This window comes from Nyctereutes procyonoides, unplaced genomic scaffold (assembly GCF_905146905.1).
Source record: "Nyctereutes procyonoides isolate TBG_1078 unplaced genomic scaffold, NYPRO_anot_genome, whole genome shotgun sequence".
Lineage (NCBI taxonomy): Eukaryota > Metazoa > Chordata > Mammalia > Carnivora > Canidae > Nyctereutes > Nyctereutes procyonoides.
The window spans coordinates 45122048-45141177 of NW_026575024.1; the positions used below are offsets into that span (position 1 = coordinate 45122048).

A 19130-nucleotide genomic window follows, 5' to 3' on the forward strand; every position below is an offset into this window, starting at 1 on the left:
GTTCTCTTCAATTGCATGAACTTACACAAACAAACTAACCTGGCGAAAGACTTCATTCACAAAGTTGACATAACCTCGCGTTGACAAGAGAATCCGCTGTACCATTTCATACACAGTGCGGTGCTCTTCCTCAATGCTACAAAGGCTGGAGTTGCTGAGTCTTCGGTCGGATAAGGTGCTGCTGTTGGAATGGTTTTTGTCCTGCTCTGCAGGCCGGCCACCATCCAGCTCCGGCGCCCTCTCTTGACCCACACCACCACCAACAGTCTGGAAGAAAGTCAGGACCACCTCTGAGTGAGCCTCTTCGACACTCAAGAGCGCCTAGTGAAACTGAAGGTTTGCTTTATGTAAAAGAACTCTGATTACTATCAACTTCAAGGCCAGCTAGACACCAGCCCTGCTTAAAGCACAAGGGGCTCCAGAACCTGTACTTACCAGTTTTCCAATTCACCAGCTCAGTTACTTTAACAGGAAAATACTAAATTATTGCTTGAAGGGAGGCTGTGAAATTTTATCAACCTAGAAACTTTAACTTACATTTGCAAAATCATAGAACAAATTGTGTTAATGAATTTATACTATGATCACCTTTGGGCTCTAAATTCAGCACTTACTCTATGGTCACAGAGATTTGAAAGTTCAGTGCATTTTTTGTGGCCACAATATTGGAAAGCATCATTTGATTCACAAGACTTAGTGACACCTGATGAAAGAGTGTCTTGATCTTTAGAGGGTATTTTGTGAGAAGAATCTTGATCTGAATTTTATATTCAGAATCTCAAACTTAACTGAAATATTTACCAAATTTTAAATATTTAGAAGTCTTTAAGAGCACAAAGAAATAATTCATGTGATGACTCACAAATTTTAATATGGATTTCCGCTCTCATCTATCTACCCATAGAATTAAAGGTTTCCTGCAAATATAATACATGTATAATTTTGCTTCGTTTTTGCAAATGCCACTATTATTTAAGTGTCAAAAAAGTATAATCCAAATACCATTAAAATTCTACCCACTGTGAATATTTTTTACAAAAAAATGGTAAGATATGAGAGGTGCAAAATAGTAATTTCAGTAACTACCAAGGACAGTTTGAAAGCAGATACCCAAATAGCAATCTCTAGGGAAAATTAATGGAAGATTATATTTATAATAATTTTTCTCTTCATGCCTTAGCTATTAAGTCTGTGTGGCTTATCAAAGGCACTGTCATACTGTGAGATGAGTTGTCCTATAGAAATTATTTCATCCTTTTGATGCATCAACTATCTTCCATAGAAAAATAAAATTTTACTCATTTTACTGATATATATATATATATATATATATATATATATATATTTAATATGTAAGGCATAGAGGTTAGATTAAGTCTAATGTCTCTTGTGGCTCAATAACCTATGACTTTTTTTATCAGTAACTCCCATCTTCCCCACAGGCCAAAAAAAAAAAAACCCATGTACATACTAAGCAAATCAAAAATGATCACAAATTCTATGACCCTCCTCTTCCCTTTGACCCACATGGAATACAGTGGAAGAGACCTGTGCCAGTTCCAGGCCCAGCTCCAAGAAGCTGACAGTTACTACTTCCCATCTCTGGGAACCTTTGCTATTGGAGCTCTGAGCAGCCAAGGAAGAAGTCCAATAACCCTGCTACAGAGACTGCATGGAAGGGGAGGCCCAGATGCACCCATTAAAGTAACAGGAATCTGAATAAAGTCATCCAGAGCCCTCTAGACCAACTAGCCTTGAACTAAAGACCACCACCCCCTGACCTCAGGTAATGCCGTATGAAGCACAAGAATTGCCCAACCAGATCTTGCCCAAATTTCTGATCCAAAGAGTATAATGTGTAATATGACAAAAGGGTTGTTTTAAGCCACCAAGTTTTGAAGTCATTAGATAACTAATTGGGTAACATAGCAATTAGGTAGCTAAAACAATGTTAAGTAAAGAGGTATGTTTATGGGTTTTAATGTCAATTAATGTTTATATAGAACTGGTAAAAAAAAAAAAAGGTCACTGTTGAAATTTTAAAATCACCACTCTGTTTCTCTAAAGTGGGTTGAGGTACTTTTATTTCATACAAAAATGAATTACTAAGGACTAAATAATACTTCACGAAAACATTTTCAGCTGAAATGATACACCAAGAACAGTTTTGCTCAGGTTGATGCTGTTGTCAACACAGTATATGGGATGTAAGAGCAACTGTATTTTCATTCTCCCATGAATATCTGTTATACCAGATTCTCCAAGTAGTAAGAAACTTTAGCCTAGAAGATATATTAATTCCTCTCCTCCCTGGTGAAAAATACTGTTGAAGGTATTAATTAGTTTTAGATCCAGAGGCAAATTCACTTTGGAAAAAAACACACCAAAAAATCCTCAAACATGATCTTTAAAATAATATTGGCAAAAGTGTAAACTCTATTTGGAAATAGCACTTAAAATATTGTTTTGAAGGGCTTTTACAAGAGCAATAAATCCTTTGAAAAGAGATTTTTGAATCAATTGACTTATAATATTCACTTTAAATAGGCAAAATTATATTAAATTTGAGATTACAAATAAAAACTTTCAGGAGGCAGGGATGCCTGGGTGGCTTAGCGGTTGAGCACCTGCCCCTGGCTGAGGGTGTAATCTCGCCGTCTCAGGATCAAGTCCCACATCAGGCTCGCTGCCTGGAGCCTGCTCTGCCTATCTCTCTGCCTTTCTCTCTGTGTCTTTTATGAATAAATAAATAAAATCTTAAAAAAAAAAAAACTTTCAGGAGACAAATGAAATTATATGTGCTTTTATTCCTGCAACTCAGTCTCCAAAATGTAATATTCAATTGTTTAAATTGCTTTTTCTCATGCACAATGAAGATGAAGAGAGGAATGCAGCAAACACATGTGAGATGAGATGGGAAACACAGCCATAAGGCATGGAAGGGAGCACAGGAGGCAACTGGTCAGCTGAATAACGACGCCCCCCACCCCAAAGATGTCCATGCCTTAATCCCCAGAACCTCTGAGTATCTTACCTTACTTGGCAAATGGGATTTAGCAGGTGTGATTAAATTAAGGTGTGAGAGGGAAAGATAATCCTGGATTATCTGGGTGGTCCAAGTGTAATGACAAAGATCCATAAGGAGAAAGGAGGACCAGATATAGAAGGCAATGTGTGGATGGAAACAGGGAGGAAAGGTGACGTGATGAAGAGCCACAAGCCAGGGAATGGATTCTCCTCTAGAGCCTCCAAAAGGAATACAGACCTGCCAACACCTTGATTTTATCACACTGACAGTGATTTTGGACTTCTAACTTCCAGAACTATAGGATAATAAATTTCTGTTGTTTCAAGCCACTGAAAGTTTGTGATTTGCTACAGTGGCACTATAAAACTACTATAACAACTCACTGTGAGGCATACTAAGAGTCTAAACAATGGCAGCAACCATTTTTAGGCAAGGCCATCTGTAGGGTGGTAGCCCTGGGCCTGGACAGCTGTCTGCCCAGCATCCATTCCCCCACCCCAATGGAACCCCAATGCTCCCTGTGCCTCCTCCCCTGCAGCCCAGGTGATTCACAGGAAGCTGGCCCTATCCACAGTACCAACAAAGTGTTCTGTTTCTTGGAAGCCAGTTATGTGCCTCCTGGGTCATAGCCAGCTGTAAGTCGGTCAGTGCCTTGTTACTGTTCCAGAAGGTAACCTAGATTGTCCCAGACAAAAGGGAAGGGCTTTGTATTTCTGGGTTGTCTCTGAACATGAACAAGGAAGGCAGTGCCCCAGCTGTTGGCAGCCATGTTATATTTGGCAGGGAAGCCAAAAACAAACTTGCCAGAGGGAAAGGGCAGAGTAGGGAAAAGTGTAGCAAATCATGGAGAGTGTGAATAAACCATATGCGCTGCCAGCCCTGCCATGAGCTCCTTCTTTATGAGATTAAAATACTTCTTTTTTTATCTTTAAGACAGTTTGAGTTACAGAGTTTTTTTCTGTTAGGATGATACAACCATCAGAACTGATTCAGAAGGTCAGACTTTTATAACACTAAGAAAATCAGATAATAAAAGTAGAAGACCAACTAAGGAAAAAAACTAGAATCTTGAATCAGTGGTTAGTTTGCTATTCTTGCCACTTCTCATCATCCAAATGTATTTTTCAAGAATGAGAAACTTACTTTCAATAAATATAGTGACAGTTTTCTGAAATTTTGAAACCAGGTAGGAAGAAGTCATAGCCTTTAAATAGACTGTTTTGAATGTCTTAACATCCACACAAGACACAATGTAAAATTTATCAAAGAGTGTGACTGAGTTTCTTCTATGTGATTTCATACAAATTTTTGTCTACCTGATGATTTTTAGTTTTTGTTTATCTGATGGGTGAATAAAGGTCTCTCAACATGGCCCAGAATCAATAGTGTTCCCTGGCTCATAGTGAAATCCAGGGCCATTTTTATTTCCTTTTCTGTGAACTTGTCTTTCATCTCCTTTTGTCTGTTTTTCAATTGGACTGTTTGTCTTATCAATTTGTAGGCCCTCTCTACATACCAGAAGCATGAACTCCTTTAACAGCTTTGATGTTATAGATGCTTTTCACAGTCTGTTGCCTGCATGTGGCTTTACTCGATCTTTTTACGTAAAAATTTTTTCAAAATTTTAAAATGAAGTGGAATCTCATTTCTTCTATGGCTTGTGGCTCTTATCCCTACCACTTCCCAAACTTATACCTTCCCCTATACCTTTAGATTATTTCCTAAATTCTTTATCATTTTGTTTTTATATCTAGGCCTTAAATCAATCTGACATCTGCTTCCATATGTAGCATGAAGTAAGGTTCTGAAAAAGAGAGAGAAAGACCCATCAACAATTCTTTTAGCTCTCAGGGTTATAGATTAGATTTGATATTCAATGCTACTCTGTCCCATTTTCTAGAGGGAACTTGTAGTTTCTGTCTGGAACTTTGATAATTTCTTCTGAATCCCTGAAAGTCAAATAGGTTTATGTCTGTTCAGGTTTTTTGTCTGTTTAGCTAATTCTTCCTGGGACTTGAAGGCCTTTTTAGTCTAAGGCATGACTTTTTTTGCTGAAAGAAAGTAAATTTTGCATTAGTTTAATTTCACATCTGATTTTTTCTCCTTTTGCCTTCATGATACTTGGAAGGTGGATCTGGACCTGACCTCTGCTCTTATTTATTCATTTCTGATTTCTAGCGCTTTGAATTTTTTCTCAGTGTTGTGGGATATTCCTTTGGAAAATCAGTTTTGTTCTTGGCAGTGATCATTACCATCTCCATTTTACCTATTAAAATCTTAAACTAACGAACTTAAGGTTTTTTAAAAGATTTTTAAAGATTTTTAAAATGTATTTGACAGAAAGAAAGAACACCCTTGATCAAGCACAAGCAGGGGGAGTGGCAGACAGAGGGAGAAACAAGCTCCCTGCTGAGCAGGAAGCCCGATGAAGGGCTCAGTCTCAGGGCCCTGGGATCATGACCTGAGCCAAAGGCAGATGCTTAACCGACTGAGCCACCTAGGCACCCCAAAGCTTTCTTTTAAAACCTTCAGTAAGTCTTTTGTTGCTCTTACTACAATTGTATCCCCCTCAGATTTCTTTGAAAGTAAGTTTCTTTAGTTAGTTCTTTTTTTTTTTTTAATTTTTTATTTATGATAGTCACAGAGAGAGAGAGAGGCAGAGACATAGGCGGAGAGAAGCAGGCTCCATGCACCGGGAGCCCGATGTGGGATTCGATCCCGGGTCTCCAGGATCACGCCCTGGGCCAAAGGCAGGCGCCAAACCGCTGCGCCACCCAGGGATCCCTCTTTAGTTAGTTCTTATCAATGAGGCCATGTGCTCTGGACCTGCTTGGTGCTCCCAGGCTAATTGTCACTCAGGTGTGTGTACTCTTGAGCTCAGGCCTAGTCATGCTCTGGGAACTCCAGGGCATCAGCAAACCTGCTGTGAGTGGACCACATTTTCTGCATAAAACCATGTCCTTTGCCATGAAGCACTTGCTCTCAAACTTCCCCAAGTGCTCCTGTTCTATGCAGTGCAAACTCCCTAAGCAACTCAGCCTGTTGGGAAAGCCCCATTTGTCTGTGACCAAGGCCCAAAAGAGAGGGAAGATACACCATCGGCCCCACACAGAAAGAGGTCTTTACTGAAGACCTCAGAGAGAGACAACCTTCTTTTCTCGGGATTCCATCATGGCACCCCAAAATCCTGAGATGCTCTTCTACTCCTTCCCCTGAGATCTCAAGAGGGCACTTGGCAGTCTCACAGGCCCTTCCCATGGCCCACCTGCATGACTCCTGAGGGCCTTCTTAGTGCTGGGGATTGGTAACAGCAACACAGGTCCCTGGTCTTATGCTCCGAGGTCACTGGTACTTGAGCAAAAGGGGGAAAATGAGAGGAAGCCAGGAGTGTGTGCACGACAGCCATCTTCTCAGAATGTCTCCTTAGTCCCCAAGATTGCCTTGTCATGGCAATGTCAACCGAGCACTGCAAGTGCTACTACCTCAGAGCTCTCTCTGATACTTCAGCAATACAGACAGAGCCCACCAATAAAACCAATCCCTGTAACTAACATCCTTTAAGAACCAAAAACCCAAAAAATTACTTTGGTATGTGTTAGTGAACTTTTACCTAAGTAAAAGATAAGAAGATGAATGACATACCTGTATAATTTTGGGTTGTACATCAACTCCATTTTTAGTGTTTTGTGTTGTAGTTAGATACTTTTTTTCCAAAAAGAAAGTTACAATCCATTTAATAAAAACAACACGAGCTGCCATGTATGGAATTTTTGTACTGTAAATGTTTTCACTGTCTCGAGTTGTAGTAATATACACTGGCTTTGGTCTCAAATGGGGGATGTCTGGAAGAAAAGAGAACATATGATTAGGATAGTGAGTGTAACCCCCACAAATGGCACAACTGGTTCAGTTTCTAACTAAGCAGATATATAATTGGTGTCTGAATAGCAAAATTAAAGAGCCAGAAATTATTTAAAATGACATCTTTTGGTAGACGTGCTTCTTTCTGATTCTGCCTTGCAATCTGACCAATATGGGACAGTGACTACTGTTACTGTTTGTTATAACTATGGCATACAGCTATGGAAGTACTCAGATAATAACTCTTTTTAACAAATTTGAGAAATGATATGAGATCATAATAAAAATCTTTTCACATACATTATAATTAAATTAATCTTGTTTTATGGCTGAAACAAATCTAAAAGCATCTTTGGACATTTTTCATCATTTAAGCTATTTTATTATTTTAATCATTTTAGGTATTTTAACATCCAATACTTCACGAATCAAATCCATGGGACTTTAGTTTTATATCCTCTTCCCTTTAGATGAATCCAAAGAATAGAATCAGTATAATCTACTTTATGTCTGAAAGAATTCATCTTTGAGGTATCAGATACCACCATTTTCAAAGAATTAATAAGAAGTCCCTTTCTCATTCTTTAAATTCCATAATCAATACCAAAAAAAATACACAGTACTGGATTTGAGAACATGCAACTTGCTGCATGTTCACCTCTCTTACTAACATTTTACATACCTGGAGGTACTTACATGAGGCAGACAAGATCTCAACAAATAACTTTTAATTTCAGCATATTAAAGTATACTGTGTTTTTCACAGTGAATATAGACTATAAAATCAGAAACAAATTCTGAAAAAAATATCTACATATATATAGCTAACAAAATACATATCTATCCCAGTACCTCTAAAGGTTAGTATTTCTACATCTTTCAAAATGCACCAAGCTTCTGCTGTTTCCCCCTTATCCAAACACGCATGTGTGTGTGTGTGTGTGTGCGTGTTTACGTGTATAAATACCCAAAGACAAATTAGTCCACATTCCCCAGATGGATTAATGTCTGTTGTGACCTCTTCCCCTCCAAAATTGTTCCTGATTATTCATTTTAACTAATTTCACTACTTTAAAATAATGAGAGGAAAATTTGCCTTCTCCACCCCCACTCCTCTGCCACCAATCTAAGGGGTATGAGCCTTCATTTTTCGTACAAGAAAAACTTTAGCTAAATTAGAAATTCCATTATGTTTCCTTCCTTTCTGAGGCTTACTGTCCATAGGTTGCCCAGTTGCCCAAACATCAGCATCTGTTGGATGAAAGATCCAGTATAAAAGAAAGGGCCTACTGTGGGCAGCTATGTGACCTAGGCTGGCCTGCCTCGCCACTGAGCAAGGTCTGGAGTCATCACACCCTACCATTCATAAGAGGAAATGCAAGTTTTATTTTAACATTAAAAGATTTTAAATATTACTACACCAAAAAATCATGACACATGTCATTTTTTTTCTGATTACAGAAGCCACAGTTCCCCTTTATCGCTATAAGTTGAGGTACCCCTTAGTCTGTACAAATAGGTAAAGTCATCTATTAGGAAATAATTTATTAGGAAACCTTAAACCTCCTACAATAATGTTACCATTAAATTTAGGAATAAAATGACTATTTTACTTAAAAATCAAAGGTCACTTTGAAAGAGACTGGACAGCTTCCCTGTGGACATCCTCTAGACATTGTGCAATCAGTACTTACCAAGTATGGGTTTGTAGATGTTTGTTAACTTAGTAAATGATGGAAATAAATGAGGAAGATAATACTTTCGAAACAAAGTAAAAAGAAATTTAAAACCAGTATCTTGATTCTCCTTATTCTTCCACTCCAAGCTTGCAGCCTTTGGATAATATGTGGGAAAGAACATATGTACATTTACATTTCAACTTAATGTACACTAAACTGAAATGCTGTTATCTTATTAAAATTCCTACCCTAAATTAAAAAAAAAAACTTGACCAAGTTAACAATCACATAATGAAATCATGTCTTAAAAATCAAATGATGAGAAAAATGAATACTTCAAAACACAATGGTAACCATGTTAAAGACGTTTTTACTATTTTTAAAAAGTCACCCAATAGTATGTTTCTAACCTTGCTCTACTCATCATTCCTATATTTTTTTCCACATGTTCTCTATAATGATTTAACATTCCTTCTGCCCTTAAAATATTAAGTCAGATGTAATGTGGTACTTAAAAAAAAAAAACTGGAAAAGGACCATTTATAATAATCAGGAATTAAGGAAATAATCCCTTACAAGGATTTCATCTAATGTTACCTACATGAAAAATCAGTATCATCAGAAGGCAAAGGTACAGAAACTTGGAAAGTGTACTGTCCTTATTAAAAGCAACCCAAGAGCTAAGATAAGCAGATCTACCAGTCCAGCTACACCTGTCACCGGTTCTTGATACTTGTTAAAACACAGCACTCTGAAGCAAAGCTTTCCAACTTCCTTCATGACACAGCCCACTTAGAAAATCGAAACATCTGTGCAGCATCTGAGTTCAAGGGATGAGGGGCTTTGGCTGCCTAGGGGCAGAGGGGCTCCGTGTCAGTAACCTGTCAGAAGTTCTCAGGGGTGAGCTAAGGGAGAAACTTGCTCTGACGACTCAGTAGAGAGAAGGGAGGGAAGGAGAGGGGGATGAGCATGCACAAACAATTCTGCACATGATTCAGGGGTTTCACGGTCTCCATAAAAATCCCTACCCTATAACACCAGCATCCTTCCTCCATTGGGATTCTGAGAATTATGTGACATCTGAAGTTGCACAGCTCATTACTGACACATCTAGAATGAGACTGAAGTGCCCTAAGACATCAAACTTCTCAATATTTCATGCTGATCTCCAGGGACAGATGGAATGCCCTACCACTTCTGAGCCAATGGAGTTAGAGATGCAGGTGGAATGGGCCAACAGGGCCACAATGTGCAGCTTCCAGAAGACAACACAATACCACAGTCTGCTCTCAGGATTCTGGAGTCCTTGTGTTTCTATTATAGGCTAAAGGAAATGGGAGAGGAGAGCAGACAAGATCGCCCAATAGGACAGAGTAGTCAGAAAGGGAGGTAAGTACTGAATCTTGAGGAACAGCAGAGAGAAACAAAACAGTCCCCTAAAGAAAACTGGTAAGAAGAAAGGGAGGAAGAGAGAAGGAAGAAAACACTATGGGGGGAGAGAGTATCACGAAGAAAGTATAGTCACTGTTGGATCATTTGAAAGATTAAGTAAGGCAAAAACTAAAGTGTCCTTTCTCTGCACTTGACCACTCAACCTCCTTCATGGCCTTGGGCCTCCATCTTAGCAGTAACAGGGCAGAGACAGGCAGCAGTGAGTGTTGGATGAGGAAGTGGACCGAGCAGAGATTAGAATGTCAACAAACTTGGTTCTGGAGGACACAGAGACTGGACAGAGAGTTCCCAGGAAGAACTCAGGACTAGGGACAAGAAAAGTGTTCATGAGAGAAAAGAATTCAGTGGTGTGTTTTTTTTTTTTTATCTGAACCATATCAGAAATGTAGACTAGGAGACAGGGATCACCCACTGAAATCATAACTAATGATATTAACTCTGTGTTCAGTTAGTAAACATCAGAGAGAAGGACATGTGACATCAAGGTGGCCTGTGCTGAGGGCACAAAGAGATACCTCCGTATGCTTCTGTCCACATCTTCCTACCTGCTCTGCCTGTTCCTCATCTGCCCGCACAGCTCTGAGCCTACCTCCTCCTCCATCCTGCCTTGCTAGCACAGAAACAGGGGTCAGGAAGGAGCAAAGAGGCAAAAATAGGTTAATATACTATGAGATAACACAAAATACATATGGTCTCTGCTCCCACTTCCTTGCATAGAGCCCCTAAAACCCTTGTAATTTCCTAAGTGATAAGGGCACTGGGAACATCTTTTGTTCTAATAAAACAACTCTGGGTGGGCTCCTAGAGGACTCCTAAAAGCTGGTCACCAGAAAGACGCCATGATTAGAACTTGGAATTTTCAGCACCTCCACCCCAACTCCTCCGTTCCTCTAGAGAGGGTAGAGGGGCTGGAGATGGTATATGTCTATGTGAGACAGCCTTACATAAAAATCCCAGTAGCAGGGGTTTCAGGGAGCTTCCAGGTGAGTAAACATATCCGTGTGCCAGGAAGGTGATGAACCCCAACTCAGGGGCTTGGGCCCTCCCAGACTGTGCCCTTTGTGTCTCTTCATTATTCTGTCCATCTGTATCCTTTATCATATCCTTTAATAACCTGGTAAATGAAAACAAACGTTTCCCAGTGTTCTGTGAGCCACTCTAGCAAATCAGTTGAACCTGAGGAGGAGTTGTGGGAACCTCTGATTTGTAGCCAAGTTGTACAGAAGCTGTGGGTAACCTGGGGCCCTCCTACTTGTGATGGGTACCTGAATGTGATGAAACAGTCTCATGGGACTGAGCCCTTAACCTGTGGGATCTGATGCCATCTCCAGGCAGACGGTGTCAAAGCTGAGTTAAACTACAGGACACCCTGCTGGTGTCGCAGAGTCACCTGGTGGCAGGAAAAACCCATACACTCGGGAACCACTAGTGTCAGAAGTGAAGTGTTCCATGTGAATGTGGTAATAATATGAAAGTAGATGGAGAACCGAGTTTTTTCCTTTACATACGCACTCAAACAAAACAGTACGTATGCCAGGTCTTTACTGATGTCATCTAGCACATATCTATTTCTAGTGGTGTATCATCTCCTCAAAGAAAAAGCAAAGATAGAAAATATGGATGAGCAGGAAGAAAAGAAGCCATGTTTTCTCTTTCCCACTGAGAGTAAGATCTTTACTGAGCTATCCACGATTTTGCTCTTACCTGAATAACCATATACTTCAACAGTATTTGAAGAAAAAAGCATGTTTGGTCCTCAGCAATCTTTTCCCCTGATATGGCTGGCAGTAGTGGAGTGATTTCTTCTGGATATATCTTTGCTGCAGAATGGAAAACAAGGAGAGCTCTTTCACCACATTTAAAAGGGTTTTTTGTTTTTTTTTTTAAATGGCCTCTATTAGAATACATCTATCCCTCCACTGGAACTGGCTCACACTATACTCCAGGTCAGTGTGCATCAAGGGTTTAGAAATACTGTGTAAATGTCCACGAAGCCACCTCTCTCTCTGAACCATTCTTTTCTCTTTCAAATTCTGCTTTGGTCAGCCTAAGATCAAGTGACTGCCACTGAGCAATAAAGTGATATGCATTAATAAATCAATGGCCCTAACCGGCAAGTTTCTTGAAAACTCACAGGATATAACTGGCTGCCATGCCATTAATACTCCCAAGAGGCCAGTACTGTCCCTCCATGAATGCTGCATGAAAATACACAGCTGGCAAAAAAGCCTGGGTGAGCAGACCAATGTCCACTCATGAAACAATCATGATGAGGACAATGAACAGTAGTTCTGGATGGCAGATTTAAATGTCATTAACAGCCATTAAACCACTCCAGACGCACCATGTGTCTCTATTTCCTGCTATTGCCAACATCTGTCTGCTCCCTTCCATTCCTGTTTCCACTACTTCAGTAAATTTCTCCTGTCACCATTTCATATAAGACAGTCTCTGATAACTTCAATTCTAATGTCTGTAAGACTTCACTGTGAATATGAACAGGTAGTAATTCCTCCTCCAAACAAACCCATCTATGAAATAAAGATTTCTATTCAAGGTAATGACAAACAAAGGAATTCCTCAATGTAACTTCAAGAATCATTTCAACCTGTAAGGTCTGCTAATGTTACTCACCATCCACTACACTAGGGCTAGGATTGAGGAGTGTCTCCAGCGTACAGGGCCCTCGGGATGACATGATCGCTGGGAAACCAGGCACGAGGCAAGCAAAAATTAGCACCTGCTCTTCTGCACAGTTTGTCTGAAGTGCTTGAAGCCACAGAAGAAACAGCCTGATTCCTTCACATCTTATCTAAAAATAAAAGGCAACAAAATTAAACACTGACATGTTTACACAGAGATGTACTGCAATGCAGAATCGGTTCTGAGAAAGTAAAACTAGAAGTTAAAGGTACTGTTAAATTACTACACCAGGTTCCTTTAGTGACAAATAAGCAGGCATGCTGCAATAAGCACAAAGGTTAAGAGCTGGGGGCTGGAGCCTCAGTGACTGGGTTAGAATGCAAGTTCTACTACTTGCTGGCTTAGCTATGGCCAGTGGAGAACCACTTAACTTCTCTATGCATTAGTCTCCCCCTCTGTAAAATAGGGATGATAACAAAATGTACCACAAGGTACTGGCACAGGGTTAAATGAGTTACAACAGTACCCATAACATTAATAGTCAATTATCCACAAAAATAATACAAAGATCATCTTTCTCCAGATTTACACTGTGCTTTGAATAGATTTTTTGTCATGTCTCTACAATATGCACATGTATAATTAACGTAATGTTCCTGAAAAGTCTTAGAACTAAATCAGACCTTGAAGACCTGGCTCAATGGGAAAGGGTAGCTCTCCAGCTTCCCTGCCTTATGTCCCTACTAGGCTCTCTCCAACAGCTTCCCTGTGCTCTGAACGACCAGCACTACTTGGTGGGATACATCAATACAGGCAGATGGGCCCTTTGTCCTCTTCTACACGTACTTTCAGCTCCATCCCATTCCTAGAATTCATAAACACAGGTATGCAATTGTTTCTACCTTCCTAAATGGCTGAAAAGATAACACCAATAAAAATAAGGAAAAGAGATGAAAAACCTCTCATATGAAGCTGAAAGATACAGTGAGCTCCAAATGTAGGTAACTGAGAAACTGCCTGATCTCTCAACTACACCAAGGTGGTGCAGATTCCTTAAGCTTAAGGGTTTAAGCCAAACATGAGGCTCTGCAGGAAAGCCAAAAGAAGGGAAGGGAAGGGAAAGTAAGAGGAGAAAAGAAGGGAGAGGAGGGGGGTTGGAGGTAGAGGAGGAGGGGGATAGAAGGAGGGAAAGGAAGGGTAAGGAAGGGAAAGGAGGGGAAGGGAGGGGAAGGAAGGGAAAGAGCAAGTTTAGCTGACTCCCCAAAGAAGCCAACACACCAAGACAGATACTCTGTCTGGAGACAGTTCTACTCTTATCAACAGTGGATTCCAGGACACACTCTCCGACATGCCCATGGACACACCACTGCTGTGCACAAACCTTCATGACCACTCACACCCGTCCTCCTCTCCCCAAGCAGGCAAAATAAGTGGTGGCACTGCTGAATACACAATAGACAAAAAAAAGGACATGGCTCTATGTATATCTAACCAAATTATATTAAATTTAACAGGAGGAAAGTTTCTATAAAATTATATCATGTCTCCAACTTTTTATGTTAACTATATTTAAGTTAATAATATATATATATAAGGCCAGTAATAAACCTGAGGTCACAACCTGCTAAGTTTTAACTGCAAGATTATTAATATTAAAATAGGAAGGATAAAATATGGAATCTATTGTGAAGCTAGGAATAGCTCACCTCCCTTTTTCAATATGTAAGAGATACTTAACAGCAAATTTAAGTGGCTAAGAGTGTTTAGACTGGTATAAAATAAAAAATATATGGGGAACTTATTAAAAGCACATACATAACTTGATTAGCTACAAGTGAATTACCTTCCATAAAATACATATTCCAGGCTGGCTTCTCTTGCCATTTATGTTTTAGGGTCATCTTATCTAGCATCAAATGTTATATATCATCATAAAAGGTATGTTCATTTTTAAATAAGCCAAAGGTAACCTGAAGTACAAGATCAATCTGCGGCAAACAAATAAGTAAAATATTAAGAGTAAGGCTCTGCTGCTCTTCCCCCGACAATGGTTCTCAAAACCAGCAAAAATAATTCAGATGCAACTATAATTTTAACAAGATTACTGAGGTGAACAGAATTCAGCACATTAACTCTGAAGCTTGGAGAAGAACTGGTTCAACCCCTTCCCTTTCCTGATGATAAAACTAGAGCAGTTAGTGCCTTGGCAATGGGTCCCTGACTACACAGCAGAATCAAAATTAGAATTCTGAATTCCAAACTCTGAATCGTAAGGTCTTTCTCTGAATAGTATCTAAAATGTATATCACAGTAAGTTATGATGTAAGAACAAAAATTCTAACAATGTTTGCCATATAATTTTTTTTAAGATTTTATTTATTCATGAGAGACACACACAGAGAGGCAGAGACATAGGCTGAGGGAAAAGCAGGCTCCTCTTTTAAGGAGCCCGATGCAGGACCTGATCCCAGATCCCAGGATCACACCCTGAACCAAAGGCAGCCGCTCAAGCACTGAGCCACCCAGGCGTCCCGCCATATAATTTTCAATTAAAAATAAAAAGTTAAAAAAATAAATAAATGAAATAAAAAATAAAAAGTTGAGTGGTTTTTAAAATTTTTTTCCCCAAAATAGCCTAATTTTGTCACTTTATGACATTAATAAATTTAAGAACAATGCAAGATGCCATTGCACATCCACCTAAAATAAATACCTTAATAGAATTTCCAGTGTGTAGAAGCTTCTTTAAAGTTGAGCCTGGAAGTTTAAAACACTGAGTTAGAAATAAAGTATATAAATTTACACCCACACACAAGAAAACCTCAGAATGTATATTTTAAAAGATTAGTTTTGGAAAGGAAATGTTTGTTAATGACAAAACATACAATTTTTAAAAAATAAAACTGACCTTCAGAAACAAAGCAATGTCACAGGAGAGATATCTTTAAGATGAAAGTACTTTAAATATGAATGAACTTCTTCAAAACTCTTAAAAGAGTCAAAATGACTGATATTAAAGTAACATATATGCCCACGGTGGATTATGTGTAAATATCTCATCATGCATAATATTCATCATTTTTTCTAATTTCTAAAGGTAAAAATAAGACTACTACTCACAAAACATTTTATAAGAATATTTTGCAAATATTCAAGACAGTGTGTTTCTCTCTTTTCAGTGACAATCACATTTAGGGGTTCAGTCCATCAAGAAGTCCTCTAGTAGAAACTTTGGTCATTGTCAAGGAGAAGGAATCAAAGTTTACTCAGAACTACACCAGTCAACTGCAAAAACTTTGGTGCTGCAGCCCACTTCAATTAGAAAAATTCTCTTATGAGGATGGAAATATATTACCTACATTCTATAAATGTGTTCATATCTTAATATGGAGATGGCTTGGCAACCCCACCTAAATATCAGATGTAGGCTCTAAATGGGATCTTAACCTCAAAGAAGGAAGTAATCTTTAAAAATAAAAATATATTGGAAGTTAGGCAACAGAACCTTTCCTCCCAAATTTTTCTGGGAAAAAAATTATATAGATCTGATTCGAAGTTTTATGCAATAATTAAAACCTGGACATCAAATAACATTTACTCCACCACTGTATTTCAAAGAGATGTTCCACCAAGAAATAGGGCTAGTCTCAACAAATTTCCACAGGTCATATTTATGTGGATATAGATACATGCATGTTAGTTAAATGCATACAATTTTTTAACTGCTGTGCTATTTATAACACTCAACACTGGGGCTTAGTGGAAATGACTACATTACAGCATTAAATCACCAACAGTTTGTGAATAAGTAAGGGAAGTCAAAGTACCCCCTTCCCTCTACTTCTCCTGTCACCAAACCATATCCAGTAATTTTTGGTCTATCATCAGCCTATACTGGGCTAAGCTCTCTCACAGCCACGGTTCAAGCATCTGTTCCCATGGGAGTGTTTTATCCCACACCTCCCCTTAATCTGGGGCCTGTCTCTTGCTTCCATGTTCATCCATTCTTAGACAAAGTCTGGTGTGTCTCCGTTTACTTTTATTTTTTTATTTTTTTAAAAATATTTTTTTTATTTATTCATGAAAGAGACAGAAAGGCAGAGACATAGGCAGAGGAAGAAGCAGGTTCCCTGTGGGAAGCCCGATGCAGGACTCAATTCCAGGACCCCAGGATCACAACCTGAGCCAAAGGCAGACACTCAACCACTGGAGCCACCCAGGTACCCCTGGTGTGCTTCAGTTTAATATTGGCTTAATTTGCCCATGAGGACCTCATGTGGTTGGCAGGGTCAATAGACACTCCACTTCCCAAGAAATTTGAGATAAAGTCTGCACACACAGCTCTCTTCCCAGACATCTGGGAAATCCTTTATCTTGCAACACATTCTTGGAAACACTTTCTCCTGGTCATTGCGTGTGACCACTGGGGCTTATCAGCCCTTTCTCTTCTTTGAATGGGTCCACAGTTTTACTTTTAACATCTGATCTACCCATAGCTGCCTATATCCACTCATTTCTACACAGAGAGAAGAAAAACACTTAGAGAAAGGATAGCCTTTACAAAAAGACATACAGAATGTCTCACCCATTTCTGCCAATAGCCCTTGACTTTTTTTTTTAAATTAACCTGGCAATTTGTGAGAACAACAATAGAAAACTAGTACATATATATTTGATCTATCCCATCTTGTTGTATTCAGAAACTCTTGTACATGTGAAGCAGTACAGCTTGGCAGATACAAGCCAGAAGTCAGACTTGCTAGGATTCAAATCTAGGCTCTGCACTTACTGTTTAACCTGAGTCAGTTACTTAATCTCACCATGCCTGAGTTTTCTCATCTGTTAAATGGGATACTAACAGTGCCTACCATAGTGGATTATTGATGAAGTTTAAATGAGTTAATATATACAAATGCTTAGAACAGTGTCTGGTACATGAAAAGCATATTTTCCCTATAAGATAAGGCATCAATTATTCTCTAAGGCACTCTTTTAATTTTTTAAATTCATTCTTTATTTTTTTTCATTCTTTATTTTATTTTAAAGAGGCTCCATGCCCAAACTTGGGGCTTGACCTCACAACCCTAAAATCAAGACCTGAGCTAAGATCAAGAGTCTGACCCACTTAACTCACTGAGCCACTCCACCCAGGTGCCTACTAAGTCACTCTTTTTAAATATGAACAACATTATAAGGAAGATTTGTACAGTAGGGGCACATAGCATAGTATTTCAATATGAAAATAGGTAATAAATACATGAGAGCATTGCCTGGCCACTTTAGGTATTTCTTAAGGTCCTAAGTTCACAAAGATATTGCTACTGTAACTACCATAATGAAATCCTTTTCATTTTAATTTCAAAAAGTTTCTATGTATCATACCTACTTGGACTTTTAAATACCACCCACACTATGATTATATACTCATCTTTATCTCTTTTAGGTGCCTCTTCAACCCTACTGGTTGCTACTGTATTGATTCATGTGAGGAGAAGATGAATAAATGAGTAAATAAAATCTATTAGTTGGACTGATTCTATGAACTTCTAACTTCTATTCACTAACTTGTATTTCATAATACAAGTTATTCTTAGAATACAAATATTCTTTGAATGTGAGTCTTACTGCTTTTAAGGAAGACTGGATTTAGGATGAGAAGAGTAAGGAGGGGAGGAGTCTAGACAAGATTTAAGGGGGCACCAAAAACTTAGTAATCAAAATAAATAATATTTTAATACAATAATTTCTAAAAATCAATTATTGCAATTAATGCAAAAAATCCATGATGAACATTACTGGTCAGTAAGTACCAGTGTTCAGCTGAGGCGTACTGGAGCCTATGGTAAAAGGAAAAATGTACACCACTCTAGATATGCTTTTGTGTATTTTTAATGGTTAATTTTTTTCCAGAACACTTAAGCATTGAAAAACTATTGCAAAAAACAAAAAGCTCAATACTGAACAATCAAAAAGTATAAAGTTCATCATTAGTTTAAATATTTTGTTTTATAACACAGAATATATTATAATTTCACTTTCCTGGCTTTAATGGAACAAATTCAGCAAGATTTTCAAAATCTTCTTTGCTTATCTCCTTTTCAATTGTGAGAACTGCAATGCTTGACCATTTCTCCTGACACAGTAACAATCTTGTAGATATCTTTTCAAGGCCACTAGTTCACAAAGATAATTCTAATCTAACTATTATAAAATGGATTCTTACTTAGTTTTAATTTTTTAAAAACTGTCTCTGTGTATCATGCATCAAACCAATTAATAAGCAAAGGCAGGATACCACACCAGGGAAGGTACAAGAACACAGAGAAATACCCTTTGGGGTGCTGATGTGCAAGATGCACTGAAAACTGCCAGTGGAGCAGGAACACAGAACTTTCTGGCACTACAGTGTCTACAATAAGAACACAGGAGAAGGAGTTCCTGGAGGAATTTGAAATTAATCTCAAAAG

General features: G+C 38.6%; 1 protein-coding gene across 3 annotated transcripts in view; it reads right to left on the reverse strand.

The window, feature by feature from the left end:
• Positions 1 to 19130, reverse strand: part of RALGAPA2 (Ral GTPase activating protein catalytic subunit alpha 2) — a 316059-nt gene that overhangs the window by 233980 nt on the left and 62949 nt on the right. For all 3 annotated transcript variants that reach the window (XM_055345530.1, XM_055345537.1, XM_055345523.1), the window contains exons 5-10: positions 15377 to 15420; positions 12655 to 12832; positions 11725 to 11840; positions 8584 to 8722; positions 6671 to 6870; positions 40 to 267 (exon numbers count right to left, since the gene is read on the reverse strand). In XM_055345530.1, coding sequence (XP_055201505.1) covers positions 40 to 267; positions 6671 to 6870; positions 8584 to 8722; positions 11725 to 11840; positions 12655 to 12832; positions 15377 to 15420 — 905 coding nt within the window. The remainder of the gene's footprint in view (positions 1 to 39; positions 268 to 6670; positions 6871 to 8583; positions 8723 to 11724; positions 11841 to 12654; positions 12833 to 15376; positions 15421 to 19130) is intronic.